This window comes from Pseudorca crassidens, chromosome 19 (assembly GCF_039906515.1).
Source record: "Pseudorca crassidens isolate mPseCra1 chromosome 19, mPseCra1.hap1, whole genome shotgun sequence".
NCBI classification, from domain to species: Eukaryota; Metazoa; Chordata; class Mammalia; order Artiodactyla; family Delphinidae; genus Pseudorca; species Pseudorca crassidens.
In genome coordinates, this window is record NC_090314.1 from 62,684,862 (window position 1) to 62,701,081 (window position 16,220).

At 51.5% G+C, this 16,220-nt stretch overlaps 2 protein-coding genes across 2 annotated transcripts in view; both read left to right on the forward strand.

The window, feature by feature from the left end:
- The first annotated feature begins 7,921 nt into the window (after positions 1–7,921).
- LOC137211727 (large ribosomal subunit protein uL16-like) lies at positions 7,922–8,796 on the forward strand. Its single transcript, XM_067714305.1, has one exon. The coding sequence runs from the start codon at positions 8,076–8,078 to the stop codon at positions 8,718–8,720; it is 645 nt and encodes a 214-aa protein (XP_067570406.1). The 5' UTR covers positions 7,922–8,075; the 3' UTR covers positions 8,721–8,796.
- Positions 8,797–14,536: 5,740 nt separating this feature from the next.
- Positions 14,537–16,220, forward strand: part of RGS9 (regulator of G protein signaling 9) — a 91,258-nt gene continuing 89,574 nt past the window's right edge. The window contains exons 1-2 of the mRNA XM_067717460.1: positions 14,537–14,700; positions 15,126–15,382. Of these exons, the coding sequence (XP_067573561.1) occupies positions 15,302–15,382 (81 nt within the window). The 5' untranslated portion in view covers positions 14,537–14,700; positions 15,126–15,301. The remainder of the gene's footprint in view (positions 14,701–15,125; positions 15,383–16,220) is intronic.

Consider the following 16,220-nt stretch of genomic DNA (forward strand, 5'->3'; position numbering starts at 1 on the left):
ACACAGGGAGGGACTGACCTATAGAGGGTGAAGCCAGCCTAGCACTGCCTGGTCTGGACACGTGGGGAGCGTCTGCATGGGCCGGGCACTGTGCCGCGTGTTGTGGGGTACGAAGGGGAGGGCGTTTACGGGAAGGTTGCAGTGGGCGAGGCCAAGTGGCCAACTAGCCATCACAGTGCTAAGTGGGGAACAGGGACAGCTGATGTGTTAGAGCACATCTACCAGCCTGGGAGCTCGGCTGGGGCCTCGGAAAGCAGGTGAATGGGATCTGAATTGTTTTGAAAGAAGGGAAAGGGAAGAGGGAGAACGGGAAGGTGGGCGTTCTGAGCTTTTCTTATTGTCCTGATGAATGAACCTAACTGGAGGGGTTGCAGGTAGTTCTGTGCGGGACACAAAGGGGACACGTACGTGACCGTCATGGCCCCAGTGTGTGCAGAGCGGTCCTCTTCCCCAGGCGCGTCCAAGCAGCTATGCACTCACGGGCTGGTTGGGGCTGGGCAGGCAGTTCCTCCAGGCACTGGCTGGGCACCAGATGTGGGTTCTTCTAGTCAGGCGGCTCGAGGATGCAGTTTGTATAAACTGCAGGCATGGCCCGAGCACTATGTAAACATAGACTATCTCCCACTCCAACGTTTCCTTTGGGGAGGTCCCTCTCCAGCTGGGATGCTCGATTCCAACTTTCTTATCAACTTGCGCTTCCTACCCTGATATAAGGAAGCTATTAAAGTCTGGTTCCTGGTATTGCCTTGACCCCCCAGGCCATGCTTGCATTGAAGTGAATGCCCCCTTAGAGGAAAACATTCTTCACCTTTGAGAATTCTTTAGCCTCAAATGTCCCACATCAAACAAGCCTGCAAGCATTTTGAAAATGTTTCTCCAAAGCCTTATGCCCTTAACGTTTACTTTCTACTCCAGCTAGTTTATGCCTATTTACTTGGCTTTTGCGACTCTCCTTGGCAAAAGGCAGCCCAGGCTGCCTCTCTCACCCTATTTCTGGAGTTTTTTCCTTCCCAATGTTAGTCTCCTTTTTACTATCCCTTAAATAAATCCCGTTCGCCTCTTTTAAAATTTTCCTCGTACTTCCCCTGTCTCCCTTTGCCCTTCTGATTATCAAAGTCCTACCCTCCTCTCTGTCCAAGTGCCACAGAAACAAGGAATTTGAGGAAAAAGAAGTGGCGACGGACACCCCGCAAGATCTAGCTGTAAAACCTCCACGCATTGCCTAAGCCCTCTTACCTTCATTTTTCTCCCTCTCATCTGAACTCCTATCGAAGTTATAGTCTCTGCCACACAATTTAGGACGTGGTGGTGGTCAGCCTCCAATGCGTCTCTACTCCAGGTGTTCACACCCTTGTGTAGCCCCTCCCAAAGTGAACAGGGTCGACCCCCATAGCTAGTAGGTTATTGTGGCTCAATAAAAAACAATAAGAGACACTGTGGCTTCTGCCTCTCTTGGATTATTTTGCAGGCAAGGATCCAGCTGCCATATTGTGAGGACTCAAGCAGCCCCACGCAGGGGTCCACGTGGGAAAGAACTGAGGCCACTGCCAACGGCCAGCACCAACTTGCCAGCCTCATGAGTGAGCCATCCGGGAAGCAGATCCTAGTCAAGCCCCAGGTAATGGCTTGTCTGCAGCCTCTTGAGAGATCCTGAGTTAGGACCAGGCAGCTGTAAGTGGCTGCCGAACTCGTGACCCACAGAGACTAATAATAAGTGAGATAATAAATGTTTCTTGTTGCATTAAGCTGCTAAGTTCTGGAGTGATTTGTTATACAGACATAGAAAACTAATTCAGGACGTAAAAATAAAAATGATAGTAATCATAATAGTAATAGCAATTAATATTACTGAGTGTTTCATAAATGCCAGGCACTGCTTAGCACTTTATATATAATATCTCACTTAACAGTATTGTCAATCATAATCATCACCACCACAGTTAACACGGGTTAAGTGCTGCACGCATATTCTATTCAGTCAATGAAGTGGGTACGGTGATTAGTATCATTCCCGTCTTACTTTTAAAGAACTTGAGACACAGAGAGGTTGAGTCACGTGTCCAGGGCGCACACAGCTTGGATGTGGCAGAGCTGGGACTGGAACCCAGTCTGGCTCTAAAGCCTGCGCCCCCAACCCCTCTTCCCTACACCGTTTGTGCTGGTCTGTGTGAGTCTTGGTTCTCTGATACAAGCTGACTCTTTTTTTGGTGACTGTGCCTTTTGCCTTTGATTCCCCACCACAGTGTGCAGATAATAAGGCTCAATAAATGGTTAAGGATCTATGGGATTCCCACTCAGCGCTCAGTCATTCAACCAGTCGGGGTGGCACTTACCACTTGTAAATACGGCAACGAACTTATCACATGTAAATACGGTAACGTCCTTATCACATGTAAATACGGTAAAGCTTTTTCCAGGCGGGAGCACAACTGCTGTCACACCGAGAGACCAAGACCAGGGCTCTGTATGGCCCGTGTGGGGATGTGACCTGAGGCCACTCATGTTCCTCGACCCTCCACGCTTCTGTTCCACCCATCGGGGTTCTTTGCCCCGACTGTGGCCCTGGGAACATGGAAAGCATCTTGCATTTACCTGTCAGACGCTGGCTTGGAGAAGCTCTGACAGCCAACAGGTCACTTGAAAGCGCAGTTGCTCATGTCCCACATCAACATCCGCCCCCTCCGGCCCCGCCTTGGGTCTGGGAGTCCGAGAGGTGAGAGCTTGGGAGAAAAGAGGCTGTGGGTCTCCTGCAAAACTGTGGGATCCTTTGTTATCACATGGCTACTGCCAGGGGCTGCTGGCAGGAGCCTGATAGAACAGGGGGCTGGAAACCCTCCCCCGAGTAAAGGTCCTCTGTGTCCTGTTGCTCCAACGTGGACCTGACGGATGACTCCACAGCTGCTTCACAAATTCATTTTACCAAACACCTGGGAGCTCCTCCTAGGAGCAGAGCCCCAGACCAGAAAGATGAATACGACAGGGTCCCTGCTTCCCGAGTGCTAACAGCGAGCGACGAGTACTGACTGAATATATAATTCAGACCTCTTTCAAGGCCCGGGGGGGGAGGGGCGATGGGGAGATGGTGGGGGGATGGGGGATGGGGAATTGGGATTGGGAGGAGGCCAGTTGCCAGGCCCCAGTTTTCACATGAGAGCATCATGCTCAGGCCTGCTTAAATGTTAACCTGCTGGCCTGCCCAGCCTCTTGCCTCTGGAAGCAAGATGCCAGGCTGGATGGAAAGAGCTGTTTCTACATCTGTTCCAAGGGCTTCCTGGAAACACAGAAGAAAGGAAAAGAAAGCCCAGGCCCTTGAGTCCCAGCCTGCTTCTCTGCAGGGAGCTGTGAGTCACCCTTGGGAAATAGTGTGACGAGCCCACCAGAGCATCCTGAACCTTTACCTGATGGTCTTGACCGTGGCATCGCCTCCCCAGCTGTCTGACCTTCCCAGGGCTGCTGCTGTAACAAAGTACCAACACTGGCTGACTTCAAACAATGGAAATGCACTGTCTCCATTCTGGGGGCTCCGCGTCCTAATTCAAGTGCGGCCAGGGCCACGCCCTCTCTGACGGCTCTAGGGGAGGATCCTTCTTTGCTTCTTCCAGCATCTGGTGTTTGCCAGCACTCTGGGCACCCCTTGCTTGTACACGCATCACTCCGCTCCCATGGCCATCGTCTTCCTTCCGTCCAAATTTCCCCTTTTTATAAAGACGCCAGTCATATTGGGTTAGGGTCCATCTGACCTCATTTTAATTTGATTTTCTCTGTACAGACCGTGTTTCCTAATAAGGTCACATTCTCAAGTAGTGGGTGTCAGGACTTGGGCATATCTTTTTTTTTTTTTTTTAATATGCTCAATGTGATTCTTTTTTAAAAAATTAATTAATTTTATTTATTTTTGGCTATGTTAGGTGCTCGTTGCTGCGCACGAGCTTTTTTTTTCTTCTCTAGTTGCGGCGAGCAGGGGCTAGCTACTCTTCGTTGCAGTGCACAGGCTTCTCACTGCAGTGGCTTCTCTCGTTGGGAGCACGGGCTCTAGGCGCGCAGGCTTCAGTAGTTGTGGCACGTGGGCTCAGTAGTTGTGGCGCACGGGCTTAGTTGCTCCGCGGCATGTGGGATCTTCCTGGACCAGCGCTTGAACCCGTGTCCCCTGCGTTGGCAGGCGGATTCTTAACCACTGTGCCACCAGGGAAGCCCTTGGGCATAACTTCTTTGGAGACACAATTGGACTCATATCACTGGTCTCACCAGGCTATTCTTGGCAAGCCCAGTAGCCAAGGGAGAAGGGGACAGGGAGACAGGGACAGAGACAGAGAGACAGGATGGAGCAGGGTCAAGAAGGAGATAGCAGGAAACAGACCCAAGTGCACACACATGACCTATATGGGAATAGAATCTAAAAGAGAGTGGGTATATATGTACAGGCATAGCTGATTCACTGTGCTGTAGAGCAGAAACTGACGCAACATTGTAAATCAACTCTACTCCAATAAAAATTAATTTAAAAGAAAAAGAGCACACACAGCTGGAGGTGGTGGCCTTGAACAGGAGAAATGGCCCCTTACCCTCTGGCAGAATCCTCCAGCCGCGTTGCCTACAGAAACAGTGGTGGAGGTCTGGTCGGGCACTGGGGAAGAGCGCTAGCGTGGGGAAGGGTGGCAGAGGGATCCGCCAAGTTCAAGGGGGGGACATGTAGTTTGAGGACTCAAGTGAGCTGGCAGCCTCGGTGACAAGGCTGACGGGTGTCACAGCCGGGCTTTCCTCAGCTTCCCTTATGCTCTTGCATGTAGGTTTCCTCTCGCCTGGGGGATGTGCAGGCACGTGTGTGGGCGGCAGGGCCCACGAGGCTCTGAGAAGTCAGTTCACCTGCTGACCTGGGGCCCTGTGAAGGAGGTGGGTAGCGTGGCCGCCGGGGCCCGGTGTCCCGAGGGGCTGGGCGCGGCGTGCCCTGGCCTTTCCGGGCCTGGAGAGGGGAGCGAGGGAGGGAGAGCCGGAGGGCCCGGAAGCCGGCTCGCAGGGCCAGAAGCTGGAATCCAGTATTTGGAGGCTGCACATTTCTGGGTGAGGACAAGGTCCAGGGTGTGGCTCTGGGGGGTGGGGGGTGGCCGGAACGAAGGGGCAGCAGGGGTCCTTGGGGGTCTGTGAGGTGGAGAAGTGCGATGGGTCACCCAGGGGCCTGAGCACAAGAGGCTGGACACAGGGAAGACACCTGGCGGCCATGCCTGGTACCTGCGTGGCTGGAAAGAGGCAGAGCTGGGTGGCGCGCGCCCCCGAGGAGAGGGGCCTGTACGTCTGAGCGCGGGCGTGTCCGGCGGAGCTAGGAGGGGCCTCTGGGCCGGGCTGGGCCGGGCAGGTGGGGAGCCCCTAGGGAGTGGCCCCTCGAGGGCTGCTGCCTTTCAGTGTGGAGTTCTGGGGGGCGGAAGCCAGTTTGTTTAAGGAAGGGGGTCCCATGGGGGCGCGGGTGGAGAGTGTGCGATGCCGAGGCAGGATGAGGGGTCTCGGGAAGCTGTCCCAGAGGGGCCAGGGTTCCCCGGAAGCTGTGTGTCACATGCAGGCACGAGCCAGCCCCAGCGAAGAGGAAGGAAGCGTGGCTCCGACCGGGGCGCAGGGGGCTTCGGGCCCGCAGCAACGGTCAAAGATGTGGACGTGCGGGCGGGGATTCAGGCCGAGGAGGAGCAAACCAGTTCAGCTAGGCAACTGGTTCGACGAGTGCCCAGGACAAAGCCGGCCGCCTGAAATGACCAAAGAACAGTGTGTTCGGGAGGGTGAGGGAGCACCAATGGCTGGAAAACTAGCGCAGATCCCGGGCCGGCCACGAGGGGGCACCGGCTTCCTCCCGGAGGTACGGGATGCTAGCAGTCACCGCGGAAGATAACTTCTGAGTTTGGATCGAAAAAGAGAAAAAGTTTGGTGTCTGCAGGGCAGCCTTGGCGTTGATCCTGGAAAAGCTGCCTACCCAAGAAGAGAAAGGAGACCAAAGGGTAGGACTGCTGCTTCCAAGGTCAAGGTGCTCACTACTGTCACTGGGGAAAGAGAGAGAAGGGGTGGAGAGGCGGGGAGAAGAGGGCAGGAACGGGAGGAGAGAGAGAAGCCGTGCTGAGATCCACACGGGGAGCAAAGAGAAGTAAGGGCGAGGGAGGCGGGGGCTGGAACTCCGCGTCTAAAGAAAGAAAGTGAAACTGGTGGATGTGGAACGGAATCCTCGCAGGTGCCTCTGCTTTCATTTCCTTCGCTCTCCTGCATCAGTCAGCTTCCTGAGCCCTTCCAGAGGGGCTCTTCCCAGGAAAGTCAGAGCCCGAAGGCAGCCGGGTGGGAACTGGAAAATCCCTGACTTGGGAAAGTCACAGTTGGAAGGACGTGGAAATAACACTTTTCTTTCTGATAGGGGCTAAGTTGGAGACCTGAGCTTCGTCTGAGGGTCAAACGGGCCCGCGGAAGCCACAGCGAGACAGGATCTCCCACCTGGTCCAGGGCAGGGCTCCTCAGGGTGGGCAACGCAAAAGAGATGCCGCCTGGATGGGAAGGCGCGGGGGAGGGGGGCCGGGGAGCAGCAGCCCGGAGGGGAGAGGAGCCTTCTCCGTTCAGCTACACCTCGCCTCCTGCATCTTTATTCCACAGACATTTATGCCACACTTCACGGGGCCGGGGCGGGGGGGGGGCGTTGCAATGCAGTATAGCAATTACGCTGTGGACTTCGGTGCTGCACTGCTAGGCCGGAATCCTACCTCTGCTACTTCCTAGTTCTGTGCCAGGCCTCACGGGACCTCTAGGTTCTCCCCTGAACGGTGGGCAGGGTATCCAGTTGACATGAAGATTGTCTTTAAAAAACACACCAGCGCCGGGCTCACGATCGCTTGGCCCTATGAGTTTTGTTGTCATTATCATTATCATCTGGAAGGTTTCCGGGGGGGTTCCGGCCCTCCAGGAACAGAAAGGCCCTGTGCCACCTCATGTAAAGTGATTGCGATGACATGTCCGTGCATCCAAGCACAGGCAGCAAAATCAATGGACAGCAGGGCCTATGAGAGCTGAAGAGACAGAAACGGAGACTCCTGGGCCCCGGGGTCCCTCATTTCTGTTCTCTGTGAGCCTTTCTGCATCTCCTTCTCTCACATATTGACTAAAAGCCTCCTCTACCCCAAGTGCTGGAAATAGCAATGTGGATAAGAGAACCAGGTCCCTGCCCTCATGGGGCTGAGGGTCCGGTTAGGAAGACAGACAGACGGTACCGAGAGACTCACATAATGATCAACCATGTTGGAGCACGTGCCAGATTTTCTTCCTTTTGAAGGCTGAATAATATTCCATTATATGCACGTATTACGTTTTATTGACCCATTCATCCACTGATGGACGTTTGGGTTGTTTCCACCTTTGGGCTACTGTGACTGACACTACTATGAAAGTTGGGTGTGGGGGCCTTGCCTGGTGGCGCAGTGGTTGAGAGTCTGCCTGCCAATGCAGGGGACATGGGTTCGAGCCCTGGTCTGGGAAGATCCCACATGCCGCGGAGTAACTGGGCCTGTGAGCCACAACTACTGAGCCTGCGCGTCTGGAGCCTGTGCTCCGCAACAAGAGAGGCCGCGATAGTGAGAGGCCCGCACATCGCGCTGAAGAGTGGCCCCCGCTCGCCGCAACTAGAGAAAGCCCTCGCACAGAAACGAAGACCCAATGCAGCCATAAATAAATAAATAATAAAAATAAAGAAATTCCCTTAAAAAAAGAAAAAAAGAAAGTTGGGTGTGCAAATCCAACCTTTTCCTTTTACAAGTGAAAAGAATTATAGTTGTGGAAAGTTGACCAAGAAGAGGCAGAGTTGAAGGACCTAACCCAGTCTGGGGAGGGAGTCAGGGAAGGTTTTCGGCTGAGGAAGTGACGTTTTGGCTGGAACCCCAAACATGAGAAGTGAGCCAGGTGCAAAAGTAAATGGAGCTCTTTCCCTTCGGCGCGGTGAGTAGTCGGCGGTCGTGGCTTGTGCGGTGCCCTCGCCGTTTCTCTCCTCTAGTCCAAGGCCTGTCTTCGACTGCTCTTTCGATCTTGTATGTTTTGTTGCAGCCACTGAAGATCTTGCTGTCGCCATGGGCCGCCGCCCCGCCCGCTGTTACCGGTATTGCAAGAACAAGCCATACCCCAAGTCTCGCTTCTGCCGAGGTGTCCCTGATGCTGAGATCCGCATCTTTGACCTGGGGCGGAAGAAGGCAGAAGTGGATGCGTTCCCACTCTGTGGCCACGTGGTGTCGGATGAATGTGAGCAGCTCTCCTCTGAAGCCCTGGAGGCTGCCCGTATCTGTGCCAACAAGTACATGGTGAAAAGCTGCGGCAAAGATGGTTTTCACATCCGAGTGCGGCTCCACCCCTTCCACGTCATCCGCATCAACAAGATGTTGTCCTGTGCTGGAGCTGATAGGCTCCAGACGGGTATGCGTGGTGCCTTTGGAAAGCCCCAGGGCACAGTGGCCAGGGTCCACATTGGCCAGGTCATAATGTCCATCCGCACCAAGCTGCAGAACAAGGAGCATGTGATTGAGGCCCTCCGCAGGGCCAAGTTCAAGTTCCCTGGCCGCCAGAAGATCCACATCTCCAAGAAGTGGGGATTTACTAAGTTTAATGCGGATGAGTTTGAAAACATGGTGGCAGAGAAGCGGCTCATTCCGGATGGCTGTGGGGTCAAGTACATCCCTAATCGTGGCCCCCTGGACAAATGGCGGGCCCTGCACTCGTGAGAGCCTTGGCGCCCCCTCCCCACCTATGGCCACTAATAAACTCTACTTTCTTCAAAAAAAAAAAAAAAAAAGTAAATGAAGAAGAGTTTTGGCCACAGGTGACAGCCCTGGGACAGAAGGAGGCTTGGGTTGTTCTAGGAATGGAAAGGGGGCCAGTGTGGCAGGGGCATAGTGAAGAAGGGGGCGACGGGTGGGGTGCACCTGAGGGGTCTTGCAGCACTCATTACAGACGGGCTTTTTCCTAAGAGCCTGGTGGACAACAGAAGCCTTCGAAGCAGAAGAGTAAAATGTCCAGATATGGAGTTAAAACAGAAAATGGCTCCTGTCGCAGTGGGAGGAGTGAATTGGAGTTTGGCCAGGTAAGGGGTCAGGAGAGAGCACCACCCCCTTAGACAGCGTCATAGTTGCCCAGGCAAGCAGCGCTGGTGGCCCCAGTCCGCCCTTTTCCGTCCTACCTCCCCAGTCACTCACACTTCTTTTCCCAGATTAGCTATTATCAAAATTTTAAAAATTCACTTCTCTCTATTTCCAGATTTTCAGTAGTGAGCATATATTTATAGTGGGAGAAAGGGACTTGTAAAAGCAAAGGCGTCAATATTATGAAGCAGAATCCACCTGACTCCTGTATAAGGGAGGTAGAATGTGATTTCTTATGGGGGACAGAGGCTGGGACAGTATGGCCCTATTTGTCTTTGTTAGCGTCTAGCAAGTGTTTCCGGGAAATTTCTGCCCTGGACTCACTGCAGGGACTCTACTCCTTAGGATGGTGAGGATGGAGGGAAACATTCCTTATTGGGGGGGATGAACTGGGGGCGAATAGGAGGTCTCACTTAGCTCAGATGATTCTGTGTGAAATTCCTGCAGTCCTGGCAGCCAGCCACCTCCCTCCATTCCTCCCCGCTTCCTCCTTCCCTCACTTGCTCACGCATCTCACCTGGAAGTTATGTGGATGCAGGGGGGAGAGAGGAGATCTCAAGTTGCAGGAATGAGACATCCTTTTACTTCCCAGCCGAGCTGATCAATTTAGATGGACAGGCGTGATCTAATCAATTGTCTTGTAAGGAAAGCAAGGTGTTCATCAAATTCGAATACATTTTCACCACACTGTTCTCCCTCTCACACGTTATCTTGGGCTCAAATTAAACAGTGTAGATTGGACAAATATTTGGATAAATACAGTCACTTATCTTGAAGACCCTTGAGATTGTACACTTCTTTCCTTTCTCCCCCACCTCGTCTCTCCCACTCATTACTCATATAATTTATGTAATTAATTTATATCCCAAGTCATTCCAAAAAGGAGTTGTTGTGGCTTACCAAATGACAAAACCCAGATAATAAAACCGATGATATACGAACTCAAATAGGAAAACAGATTGGAGAAAAACATTAAAAACCAAAAGTTCATTCCAGTTACTCCAAGGGACCCTAATGCCAGATTTGAAGTGTTTTGCTGATCAGGGTGAAAAAGGAAACTGGATACACATCTCTCTTGATCAGAGAAAAGGATACATTGTGATTTTCTTTTTCAGGGAAGACTTAGCTTTTCTTGGTGCTAAACTTGGAAAGAAATTTCTCCTACAGTACCTGGTAGAGAGACAGAATGGACTATCTTGACAACCGTTTGGGGTCAAGTCAGAATTTTTTCCTAAAAGAAATTCATATGACTTATTCCAATAATGACTTTTGGTAACAGTCAAAATCCCTGACGCTGCAGATTTACCCAGAGATGCTGATTCAGTGTGAGCATTTGAAAGCACACTGGAGGAAGCTCAGACTGCCAAGAATTTTTGGAGGCAAAGGCTATTTTCTAATGTATTAGCCATTCTTTTATTTTGCATCTTTGAAAATGTAAACATTATGTCACCAGTGTTGTCATCCAAATCATTATGATTTTTAATAGGATGCAATTTTGGGTAAATCCTGTGACATGCAACTATAGACTTATCTCCATGATTAAGGAAGAACTGGGGATTTGATCATTCAGACACGAGTCCACTTAAGCTAATTCTCATCTGAACGATGTATTCATTTATACCATGTCTCTTTTCACAGTTGGGCCAGTGGGGCATACAGGAGATGCGTAATATAAAATGGTCAGCTATAAATTAAAAATCAAGGCAAGGGAAACATTAACTATGGAGTCAAGACCAGGGTGGGTATAGGGTGAGGTTGGACAGAGTGCAGATACGATGGCAATACAATCCTACTGTTGCTACAGACTGGTTGCAAATTTGTTTTGGGCTTTGGGGGTCGGGCAGTGATAAAGTTCACTTTTCCCCTGTGGACCACAATCGTCTTGCTGAAACAGAACTATACTGTATCTCCATCATTCTCCTGATCTGTAGCCCGTTACCTCCACGAAAAACTAACTAGAGACAGTGCGATTTGCTCTTTGCCAACGAGGGCCCCCGGGGCCTTCACTTACGTTTGTGAGAGCTCTTGGGGTCTCTCTGTCTTGCTCTGTGCAGCTGTTCCGTTCTCACTTCTACCCCAGGCTTCCTTCCACTGCTCAGACTTTGTCCCCCCGCCCCCCCCCCCAACTTTAGCTCACCTATGGCTTTGCCCCACCATGGGCCCGATTCCACCTCAGGGCTTCTTTGCAGATCTGGCCGCCTCTACTACTGGCTCACGTGGTTCCTCCAGGAGTGATAATCTGGTTGGTCCAGTTCATCATTTGACACTTGGCCATGTTACAGGTTGTTGGCCTCTCTATGGACTGGTGGCCTGGGTCAGGTGCTCCAGTGCCCCCGGTCCAGTTAGCCATGGGTCAAGTCACATGGTCGAAAATATGAGCCAGGGAGTAGGGGGAAGGGACATGGAGGGACCTGTAGGTGAAACCATTTTCCTCGCGGCGACGTTCAAGTCCTGCAGGCAATCAAAGACCCGTCAGGTGGGCTGGCTCTGAACTCGGATTCGCCACTCCCTCTTGCATCTCCAGCCAGTTGTGGAACCTTTTCCCCATCTTATCAGTGAGGATACTGCACGCTCCTTGTGCTTCTTCTTTGGGGGGGGGCTTGGTTTTGGTTTTAAGATTACTGAGCTACTACATATGATCTCACTTATAGGTGGAATCTAAAAAAGTGACACAAATGAACTTATTTAGAGAACAGAAACAGACTCACAGACACAGAAAACAAACTTGTGGTTACCAAAGGGGAAAGGGGTGGGGACAAATTAGTTCGGGATTAACAGATACACAAGACTATATATAAAATAGACAATCAACCAGGACCTACTGGATAGCACAGGGAACTCTACTTGATATTCTGTAATAACCTATATGGGAAAAGAATCTGAACAAGAATGGCTATATGTATACGTATAACTGAATCACTTTGCTGTACACCTGAAACTAACACAACATTGTAAATCAACTATACGCCAACATAAAATAAAAAATTTAAAAAAAGCACTTAGAACTATGACTGACAAGTGTCCTAGATGAGGGGGACATTGTAGGGTGGGGGACACGAATATGACTGGGACTCGGGACACCTGGATTCTGATCCCAAATCCATTGCTGATCCACTGGGGGACGTCAGGCAAGGCACAGGTGACACAAAGTGATACAGGTGGCCACTCTAGATATCTAAAGTTCTTTTCTAGTTTACAGAGCCCGTTCACATCTGTTAAGTAACTTACACAGCATAAATATCCAATGACTAGATGATCTTAAAGTTCTAGCTTTTCAATAAAATCCGATTCTCCAGTAAACACACACACACACACACACACACACACAAAATCTCATAATAGACAAATCACCATCTAACCTAATTGAGCAAAAAGAGAGAAAGCCCAAATCAACAAGAGAATGGGGAAACAATTACAGACACACATCAGTTTAAAATGATTCTGAAATTACTTTGCCCGTCCTGATGAATTTGGGAACCTGGACGAAATGGGCGGTTTCTCGCCCTCTGTCACGCACCATCGCGGCGGCCTCGCCAGGGAGGGCGCTGCATCTCATTGCTTTCTGGCAAGTCATTTCCCTGTGAATCAACCAGACCTCAGAGTCTGGCTTCTGAAACGCTTATACTAGCACTTTAACCCAGAGCTAAGATGTCAGAGTGGCGTGGCAGGAACTCGGCTCTTCCGCTGAGATGGGAACCAGATTATCAGAAGACTTGTTTGCTGACTGCCCGTCTGACGGCAACTGCGCACCTGCCCTCTTCTGACGTCAGCGTTATCTGCCACGCTCGGGCGCCCAGCTCTACAACGAAAAACAGTCAAGTCCCTGGCCCTGAGAATCCTGCCTGTTAGACCTGGGAGGTCTCACCCTGTCGGAGACTGGTTAGCTCTAGTCCCTCCTTTATAGATGAATAAATTGAGGACAGGGGAATGATGTAGTTGTCAAGTTGAGACTATTTTCATTCATTTTGTGCTCTTTCTATTACACTATCTTTAATGATACTAATATTAATAATAGTAACAACTGATATCTATTGATTTGTGTACTCCTTTACCTCCCCTTAACAACCCTGTTATCTAGGCGGTCATTGTGCCATTCCCATTTTACAGAAACTGAAGCACAGAGGGATTAAGTAACTTGCCCAAAGTCACACAGTTTGTTCATTAGTAAATAGCAGAGTTGAGATTTGATCCCACGTAATCTGGCTCCAGAATCTGTACTCTTACCTCCATTGACTACTCCAAGACTTCTTGTATTATTCTGAGATAATATAGGTCTCGGACTATGGGTATAAAGAAGACACGAGGAATGGTAATTTTTAAGAATCCCAAGAGACATAAGAGAAACTATGGTTTATTTGACATTCACCGTGTGTCAGTCACGGTTCTGTTTTTTTTTTAATTTAATTTTTATTTTTTATTGGAGTATAGTTGATTTACAACGTTGGGTTAGTTTCAGGTGTACAACAAAGTGATTCCGTTATACAGATACATATATCCATTCTTTTTCAGGTTCTTTTCCCATATAGGTTATTACAGAATATTGAGTACAGTTCCCTGTGCTATCCAGTGGGTCCTTGTTGATCATCTCTTTTGTTAATATGTATAGCAGTGTGTATATGTTAATCCCAACCTCCTAATTTATCCCCACCCCTTTCCCTTTGGTAACCGTAAGTTTGTTTTCTGTGTCTGTGAGTCTGTTTCTGTTTTGTAAATAAGTTCATTTGTATCATTTTTTTTAGATTCCACCTATAAGTGAGATCATATGATATTGTCTAAGTGCTTTTTACATGTATTAGCTCAGTAATGTTAAACCCAAATCAACCCCCCACACACACACACAAAGAAAAAGCACAGGGAGTGTGCACCATCCTCATTGACAAGATGGGGAAAAGGTTCCGTAACTGGCTTGAAACCGCACAGCCAGTGGAAATTCTGGGTTCGGAGCCAGCCCATCTGAGGAGCCGGGGCAGCATTCCTCCCCGCCAACCACACTCCACTGCCGGTTAGCCCGGTTACTCATTCCGTCCTCACAGTACCTGACACACAGGTGTCCCTTCCAACCCACTCACTTGCTTTTCTCCCGTGAGAAGAGGAGACCGATGCTCTTACGCAGTTTGCTAAGGCCCATGCAGGGAGCTGGTGGCAGCCCAGCCAGGGGGCCAAGGCCCGTGATGCACTGTTTTCGCTCCCCGGGCTTTGGTGCTGCGGTCCAAGCTCATCCCCTGCCGCAGAGCCTCCCACGCGGGTCCCGGGCGCGCGGGGCTCACCTGCGGCTCCGCGGGCCCCGGCGGAGCCTGACACCGCCCCCTGGCGGCGGGTGGGCGCCGGCGCAGAGCACGCCCGGCCCGCGGCGCGGCGCGCTGATTGGCCGGCGCGGATTCGGGCAGCTTCCTGGGGGCGCCGCAGGCCGCACCACCCGACCCTCGCACGGGGACGCCGGCGCGCTCTCCGGGGGCTTCCTCTTCCCTCCGGTGGTGTCCAGGTTCTGCGTCCGCCAGGGTCCAGGATGACAATCCGACACCAAGGTCAGCAGTACAGGCCGAGGATGGCATTTCTGCGGAAGGTGAGCGCGGCCCCATCACCTGGGCCCGGGAGGGGCGCGGGGACCAACTCCGGGAAGTGCCGGCGGCGATGTGGGCAGGGGCGGGGGGCAGCACTTGTGGTCTTAATAACCACAGGATCTCAGTTTCCAGGCTGCCTCTTGGTCCATGTAGGGCGGTGAGGAGCCCGTTACCAGAAGCTTCCTCCCCACTGGGGCCGCACTGTCCTGGGGGTGTTCTGCCCTCCACGCTCTTGTTCCCAGAGGCTCCCTGTAACCCCAGTGACCCACGGAGGCGGGGGGGAGCCTGCACACCTGCACAGGAATGCACGGGGTATTGCCCTTCTTTCTTTCCCCGGCTCCCTTTCAAACCCCTACGGCCACTTCTGGGTGTCAGTCCTCCCACTGACACTACAGCGATAGATTTGACAATTATCCCCATTTTACAGGTAAGGAAACTGAGGCGAGTAAGGACCAGCACTGGAAGAACGGTCGGTGTGATACAGTGAAGCTGGTCTCGCTACAATGCTGGGAACATAAAGTACAGAGTCTAGTGGGCAGGGGCTTCAGATTCTACTCCAGGAGCCGGGGAGGCCCAGCAGACCCTTGAATCTAAGACTGAAGGATGCTGCATCGGGGCTTCTGCTGGGCCCAGGAGAGGCGGAAGGAGACCCAGGCAGCGGGAGCAGCGTGCGTCAGAGCAGAGGTGTGTGCGAGTCTGGTGTGTTTAACGCAAGTTGTTCCTTGTTGCTGAGATTTTTGTACACGGGGAGTGTGAGGCCAGACAGGCAGGCAAAGATACATGGTAAAAATCTCCCGTGCCTTTCAAAGGTGGTCTGATTTTTCCCAAAAGAAGCCACGGAGGAATATGAAGCAGGCAAGCAATGTCAGATTCAAGTTCAAAGGACCACTCGGCTGTGAGCCAGAGGAATGGATGGGGTCACTTTTCCCTGAGCTTAGAGAGTTTGCTCAGGGTCCTCCGGTGTCCACTCCAAGTCCAGCTGCTTAGGAAATGACAGGCTTGTGACAGGGCTGGGGGGAATGGTGCTGGTCAGAAGGGCCCTTCTTTCTCCTGTGGCTCCCAGGCTGCCCTCTCGGGCCCAGTGCCACCCCTACGTGGTCGTGACCACCAGCCCCATGTCTGATTTCTTTTTGCACAGCCTGGTGATGGGCGCCCACCATGGAGGGTCCTGGGCTTGTTTAAGATGTGGCAGAAAGAGGTGGGGCATCCAAAGCCAGGAGCTTCACCTGGTGGAGTAGCTGATGACACACAGTGTCCGCAGAATGTGGCCTCCGGCACCTTCAGGGCTCTGTTCCCGGCCCAGGCTGTCATTTCCTGTGTCCCGGCAGCCCTGACCATCTAGGGGGAGGTGGGAAAAAACTTGCTGCAGCCCTCCGAAAAGCTTTCCTCTTGATTTAGGGAAAAAGGTGGTCCTCGGCGAGGACTGCAAGGAATCGGGGTCATAATGAGGCTTTTGGGCTGATTTATTTATTTACTTATTGAAGTGCAGGTGATTTATAATTTGTTAGTTTCAGGTGTACAG

Bases quoted from the DNA above. Each gene is read 5' to 3' on its own strand.
- LOC137211727 (XM_067714305.1), top strand. From the start codon at position 8,076: ATGGGCCGCCGCCCCGCCCGCTGTTACCGGTATTGCAAGAACAAGCCA.